A 7,960-nucleotide genomic window follows, 5' to 3' on the forward strand; every position below is an offset into this window, starting at 1 on the left:
ATTAGGCTACCTCACCGCCCCGGGAAGTTAGAAGGTGTGTAAGAAGTAAAACACATGTGGGAATGGTTAGGGAACATGTGTTTTTTGTGTGATGCATTATGTTTGTTCACATACAGGTGCAGTGCTTATAGCAATATACAGGCTGTTTCTTCATTAAGTATTCAAATCTGGCATTTTTGTTGATGTTTTGTTGAGTTTTGATTATTCTATATCAAGCAGTTATATTTAAGAAATGAATTATGGATTTATTGGCTTCTGACAGATTTATGACTCTTTTAAGGGTTCGTTTTTCCTGTGTCATGTTGTTAGTGAGATGTGGAATATAATACTGCAATCAGTGTGATGCAGATGGTTTGTTGATGAAGATGAAGTCAGAGTTTAAATAAGTGTACAAGTTAATCCGAGAAATATTGAGATCTGGGATGAAACAGAAACATTTATTGTTCTCTTCTTTCATCTATCAGCCATGTATGGTTGTACAGTAATAATGGTGAAAACAATAATCCATATACCAGTGACTTTTGACCCTTGAAGATTCGTGGTAGAATTGGTTTTAAAATGTGACTGTGCTTGTCGTAAGAGGCGACTAATGGGATCGGATGGTCAGGCTCGCTGACTTGGTTGATGCATGTCATCGATCCCAATTGTGTTGATCAATGCTCATGATATTAATCACTGGATTATCTGGTCCAGGCTCGATTATTTATAGACCGCCATCATAAAGCTAGAATATTGCTGAGTGCGGCGTTAAACAACAAACCAACCAACCAACCAGTGACTTTTGTAGTTTTGTCAAGGTAGATGTGCTACTGACAATTTTTGTGTGTGGGATGATTATTAATAATGTCCGTACTTAAGTTTGTAAAAGCGAATTATATGTTTTCCCAATTTACATGTATGTTTGACAAATGATGATAGGCTAGTGGTTAAAGTATTAACTAACCTTGCAGAGAAAGTTGAACCCAGTTTCTGGAAAACAAAACAAACATGAAATATTCTGATAAACTGAACAAAAGCATGGAATTACATCCTACTGAGACATTTGCTATGTGAAAATCAAGAGATTATTATTTTGACTGATCCACTGTTATATCTCCAAGAAAAGAAAAAAAGGTTGATTTTGTTGTTTCTTACATAATACATTGTATCTGCAAATCTAAGAAAATAAAATGCATTGTCTTTGTAGCCATTCCCTAATCTTCCGACAATTTTGATATTTTCCAGACACAAAATCCGCGTTCCAATGTTTGTTCCCGAGTCATCATCCCCTCTACAGAAGTTAACCAGTTGGTTCCTCGGCCGCCGACCTGAATATGTGAACCCTAAGGTCGTGGCACAAGGTGAAGGTCGTGAAGGTAGGTACACTTGCATCATGGTTCCATCTTGTCAAATCATTGAATAGATACTAAGTAAACTGTGGACAAGTTCAGTTAATCAGGAGTTTCCGACCTATCAGAGACTGCAGATATTGGCAAAAGAGGAGCTGCTATTTCTTCTATACAGTGAGATGAGCCTAATTTTCTTTTCTCCACAATTGTAAAGGACTGCTGCAGGAGGTTGAATGATGGATCTACCACTTGATTATGTCCTGTGCGGGCATGAAAAGCACCATTGCATTTGGCATATTAGATGGGGAAAAATATTTGAAGAGGCATCAAGGGCACAGATGTGAGGTCGGAAGTTAGAACCCGCCCATTGTCATATTTGTCAAATCTATCACTCTGGGACAACGAACATGAAACTGACGATGGGAAGTTATTTCTTGTGTTGACATTTGAGGGTTGTATATTGCAGTGGGGACATTGAAGTCGAGATGGTTTATGTGGTGACATTGATTGGCCCTAAAACTACAAGCTTTGTGAGTGACAGGTGGACAGAATTCCATGGAGGATTAGGATCAGGGTTTGGCGGGTTGCAAAGAATGAGATATTTACACAACCTTGACAGGGATGTCTTGAGATTTAGATTTGCAACTAGGATTGTTAATTTCTTTGATGTTTTTCTGATGATTTCTTTGAAATCTGGGTTGTTGCACAGGTAATGGGGACTGTTGCATCAGAGAGGTTTGAGTGATTGCATGGATTTAATGCACTGTATTGTATCCGTCTCCACTGTGTTTGGACATGGACTCATTGTCACCGGTCGATATCACAATGTTCATTGTAGTCATAGTTTGAATGGCATCATTTTATCCAGTTGATTAATGATATATGGATTTGGAATATTAGAAATTTGAAGGCTGCTGTGATGTTTATGTTTCATGTTTTGATTAACATAAAAAGAGAATATTTGGGGAAATATGTTGATTGACACCAGTCTCTGAAATTGCATTCTTGTTTACTCATCATTTTTTTTGTCAATCATATTCATTAAAGGGCTGCTACTTAACACAGAAGTTAGTTAGTTTGTGAGGACTCATCCCAAAGTCCTCCTTTTATGCGCCATTTTGCATTGGTTGATAATAATTATGAAGTTTATTCTATCAGAAGTTTATTACTCTGGAATCCAAAGGATGAAATATAATCTACAAGTAAACGAGGAATGACATTATGTCAGGGTAAAAAATGGTTATTTGATGTGTTGAGTATGTTTTTGTTATGAAGCTGGGGACAGAGTTGAGGAGGGAATTTGCAACCTTTCCCCTCCTGTTGGTGTTTCATCCAAACCAATCCCAGTGTGGGGATGAAATTTTAAAATTGTCAGCATCATCGAAATAAAAACGATGAGGCATTATGTTCAGGATATGAATATCACTAATGACAACATTGTCAGTATTGACTCAAGAGTGGGAAGGTTAACACCAAGCAAAGATACCATTGACCGCCTTAATTACTTGACAAGAACAGCTCTCTCTGAGGACTTTGGTAATGTAGCAGTCAGCTTGGAGTTTGTGGATGGAGACAGTTTGGAGTAAAAACGCTTTGTACATGAATGGCTTGTTTGCTTAGAGAATTGATGTGGATGCGTTGAAGTGATTTGTACCCTGATTGGTTAGGCTGCCATGCCATGACCTAAATGACATTGATAATTAAGGGAACTTGTTAAAGTTGTAAATTTATGTCATATATCCCTTTTACAATGTTTAGCTTGTATGCTGTAAACCCATAATAACACACCTGAACCGCAAGTTTACAGTGAGCTTATGTCTTGATGTGTTGTATGATGATCCATCCATCCATCCATCCATCCATACATCCATCCATCCATCAGTTCGTTAAGTTTTAAACTGTCTCTGAAACAGACCGCCTCCGTGGTCTAGTGGTAGAGCTTCCGCCTGGAGAGCAGAAGAGAGAGCTTGTTTGGCGCTCTGCATTAAGGGGCTAAAACAAGGACTGGTCGGCTCAGAGTCAGTATACTGTGTCGGAGTGCGGTATTCATGTTAAACGGAGGCATGGTATCTCAGTGGGCTAGCACTATAAATAAACATCAGTCCAGACTAGTACAAGCAGCCACACACACACACACATGCATGCACGTTGCTATATAAGTGCAATAATCTTAGTACAACGTTAAACCCCATTTCATCTCACCTCACCTGTCTCTGAAAACACAATGCCTGTAATGCTGAAACATTGTATGGATGATCTCAGCAATGGTGTTTCAAAGCTGCTTTGAAAAGTTTACTTCATTTGAAATAAGGCCACCTCATGGTACCGTTAACTATATCGAAAGAAAGACCTTGGTGGCATGTTCAGAATCAATGTTATCCATGGTTATTTTTATATTTTATTTTCTTCCCATGAGGTTACCTTTGACATTCACATACAACTTCTCTGAAACCAGCTCTGTTATCATGTAAAGGAAGCTAAAATTCTATGATGCCAGCAAAAATGTCTCTTTAGCAGGCTTAATTCATGGCAGCACTAATGAATTGTCATTTTGACATATCTTTGAGACAGATTTCAGTTGAGTAGGACTTTTAAGTTGAAATGAATGGCGTTGAATGTTTTGCACTTTTGTTTACTTTGACTATAGCCCTTGAATCTAGTGAAATTAATTTTATCATCTCGAAAGTGTTGATAAAACTAACATTTTTACCTCTCCTGACTGAAAGTCAGTCCGTCTCCTCAGAAACCATTAAAACAATGGAACTGAAACATCACATATTCGTGACATCCCAGTGTGTTCCATATGGTCACCACGGCAGCCATATTGGGGGAAAAAGCCATTTTTGTTCAAAATGCACTGGACTGCCTCTGTGGTCTTGTAGTAGAGCCTCCATTCAGAGAGCGGAAAGTTGGGGTTCGATCCCCGGCGATGTCATACCAAAAGACGTTAAAAGATGGTACTTGTTGTTACCCTGTCTTGCGCTCGGCATTAAGGGGTTAAAGCAAGGACTGGTCGGCTCGGAGTCAGTATACTGTGTCGGAGTGGGGTATTCATGTTAAACTGCGGCATGGTATCTCAGTGGGCTAGCACTATAAATCGGCTGGTCTCGTCTAGTACAAGCAGCCACACACACATACACACGTGCATGAACGTTGCTATATAAGTGCAATAATCTTGGACGTGACGTTAAACCCAATTTCACCTCACCTCACATCTAATAACTGTCATAATTTTACATAAAGTCATGGCATATCGCTAAAACATAGTAGGAACCTGTGCACATAACTTTGAATTATCCACAGTTTGATGACAAGTCTCATGTAACACAGGGATTAATGATGTAATATGGTACATAAACCTTAGAGGTATTGAGTGTGTTCAAAGATTGTTGCTGTGGGGAACGGAAGGGTTAGTCAGACACTAATTTGATTTATATCTGCACACAAGGTCTTTGAGTTTTTTACATGTACTTAGTTGCATGAAGACATAAATATTACTTTGTACATTTCAATAATAGGTTGCACTGGTGCATGGTTTGTATACATAAATCGAGCCCTGGCACCATTCCAGCGTTTGCTGGTTTCCAAAAAAAATGGTAAACATCTAAGACCTGTATTATCTCAGGCTTATCTCCCACACTAAGCTGACAAGCTGTTATGTTCCTGGAACACTGTTAATACCGGCGTTAACGTAGCTCACTGACATTTTTCAAATGCCTTTTTTCAAAGTGTTGTTACAATTTTCCAGACTTCACAGAATTCCCTAATTTACCCTGTTTTCAAGTCCATGTATTACATTTCAGTGACGAGAGTCCGTTCGCAAGGTTTTGTGACCATCTCCATGAATGTGATCATGAAAGACATGAAGAAACTGGGTTACGATGTCGTCCCGTCTGATGTCAGCAGTCCCAGCATGCCAGAGTCTGTAGGTGTAACCACGGCAACAGAGGCTTGAAGAAGATCTACCATTTCTACCAAGTTGGCAGCAGTTTCTACAATGTCAATTTAATTTTAACCTTTGTGTTAAGAAGAGAAATTATTTTAACATGACAACAAGCAAATTTTATCCTATGCTTTTTTTAACCCTAATTTTCTGAAAATACTAATTACAGGATTTGAGAGTGAAATCAGATATGCTCCGTCTTCAGGTTTATCACATCATGACGTTGAAATAAGTGAAAGATGATTAATCATGAATATGATCATGATAATGAAAGGTTTGGATGTATTGGATTATAATTTATATCATTGCCTTTTCATCTGTTTTATTTCTACTGCAGTTTGTTTTACAAATAGTGATACATCACAAAAACAGACGTGATCTGTGGAGTCGTGTTCAGTGTTAGGTCGTATTTGGTCCTAGACTTAGGACATTTACCATGCTCTAGTTGTATATGGTGTACATAGTTCAGTTAGCTGACATTCATTACTACTTTTATACATTGTATCTGCATACAAGGTCACAACTAAAATCATCTTAGTTATCAAATATGTATTCATATGTATATCTCATCATGTGAAGGACATATTTGGCCAGTTGTGGTGTATATATACATGTTTTTATTGTATAATTCTGTCATTCCACATCCGTCCATTTCAATTGTTATCAAGTACTTACTGAATTAAAGTCTGTATATTTCAAAATGTTATTTTTTATTGTTTATCTCAATTAATGCAAACTATATGTCTGTGTGAGATATGTATATATATGCTATTCCACTTTTGATAGCGATATTTATCTTTCCTTGATATACAAAACTAACTCTCATGATATGTCAAGTGTACATTAAATAGAATGGTATACTGTAAATATTGAAATTAATGCATCTCCAAATTAATATGACTGCTGACCCCTAGCCAGAAATGTGACTCAATATCAATGCAACTCCCCACACCCCATCCCCAGTGGAATGATACATATCCTTACTTTAATCCGGGGCGGTCGGGTAGCCTAGTGGTTAAAGCGTTCGCTCGTCACGCCGAAGACCCGGGTTAGATTCCCGACATGGGTACATTATGTGAAGCCCATTTCTGGTGTCCCTCGCCGTTATATTGCTAAAAGCGGTGTAAAATCAAACTCACTCACTCACTTACCTTAATCCAATCAAACACCAAATAGCTCTGCTTAATAGCACTGAGTAAAGCACTTCCGTTATAACAATAAACAGTGTTTTCCTAAAAACAACACACAGTTTATATGTTTATTCTGTTGACACACTTTAAGGTAGTTCAAAGGGTAACAAGATAATTGAACCAACAACAGTTCACTGATTGGAGTGGTCAACGATGCCTAATTTGACACGAGAGGGTAGAACTCTTGACCCCAGCAGTGATAACTCACCGGATGCCTATTGCGTAATTCCTATTCTTTGAATGACATTGGTATATACTTGTTAGCTCAATCAACTGTGTTTGTGTTTATAGTCTTGGTGGTATTTCTGCTATCCACATAGTGCAGTGAGGCCGTGCAAAGACCACTCGCATTTTTTGCATTTAATTCACGCTTGCTTAATTTCAAGATTTACAGTTTCTGATTATCCCTATCAAAAGAGTGGAGTAGTATATATATCTGTTATGTAAGTTTTACTGAGAAATCTGATTGTAAACTAAAACACCTGCTACAAAAGCCACTCAAAAAACAAAAAATCCATCTTAAAACCAAAATAATTGACAGAATAACTAAACTACAAACAGGCCACACTAAGTTTAACTCCCACCTACACCAAATTAAAAAACACCAAACCGGTAAATGCCCCCACTGCAACTTAAAAGAAAAGCCTGAACATGTTATACTATATTGCACACATTACCAGCAACACAGAACAACACTCCAATCCACACTAAATTGCAACAATTAAATGACACTCGCAACGGTACTAAACCCCCTAAATGACCCTAAAAGTACAACAAACAAGCTGTCAATAAACCCTTAAATTCTAAACCTATAAAAACACACAAACTTCTTTTAGTCTTCCCCCTCCCCCTCCACCTTTTGCATGGCATATTTCAAAATCCCAAATTTGTTCTCCAAATTAAGTAAGCAACCCTAAAAAGACCCACCTAGGTTGCCTCACCTTTTCGGACATACCCTTTTCGACCAAACACCAAATGGCCTGGGGCCCATGCGCGAAATATGCATATGTCGGAAAGCGCACGTTAAATTCCTAATTTAGGTAAGTAAGTTTTACTGAGATGGAGACACCTGTATATCCGCAAAGGATGCCGAAGTTTGAATCGGTATGCATATACTGTAGAATGTCCTGTTCTTGAATACCATGTGAGATGGCAAGGTATTATCAAATGTCTGCCACTGCAAGAAATACTTCAAAACTTAATGCTTAATTCCATACATCTTCACAGATGTATAATTTGAAAGTTTGATTTGTGTTACCATGCAAGCTAATCTTGTATCTTCCACACAGACAGCACCGCCTCCGTGGTCTTGTGGTAGAGCGTCCGCCCGGAGAGCGGAAGGTCCAGGGTTCGATCCCGGGCCGCGTCATACAAAAAGACGTTAAAAGATTGTACTTGTTGTTACCCTGTCTGGCGCTCGGCATTAAGGGGCTAAAACAAGGACTGGTCGGCTCGGAGTCAGTATACTGTGTCTGAGTGGGGTATTCATGTTAAACTGC

The 7,960-nt window shown here is 38.4% G+C and overlaps 1 protein-coding gene across 1 annotated transcript in view; it reads left to right on the forward strand.

Annotated features, from left to right (window-relative positions):
- Window positions 1–5,972, forward strand: part of LOC124132598 (B9 domain-containing protein 1-like) — a 41,627-nt gene extending 35,655 nt beyond the window's left edge. Inside the window, exons 5-6 of the mRNA XM_046496582.2 lie at window positions 1,225–1,355; window positions 5,132–5,972. Coding sequence (XP_046352538.1) covers window positions 1,225–1,355; window positions 5,132–5,283 — 283 coding nt within the window. The 3' untranslated portion in view covers window positions 5,284–5,972. The remainder of the gene's footprint in view (window positions 1–1,224; window positions 1,356–5,131) is intronic.
- The last annotated feature ends 1,988 nt before the right edge of the window (window positions 5,973–7,960 follow it).

Source organism: Haliotis rufescens, unplaced genomic scaffold (assembly GCF_023055435.1).
Source record: "Haliotis rufescens isolate VD_foot unplaced genomic scaffold, xgHalRufe1.0.p SCAF_11, whole genome shotgun sequence".
Lineage (NCBI taxonomy): Eukaryota > Metazoa > Mollusca > Gastropoda > Lepetellida > Haliotidae > Haliotis > Haliotis rufescens.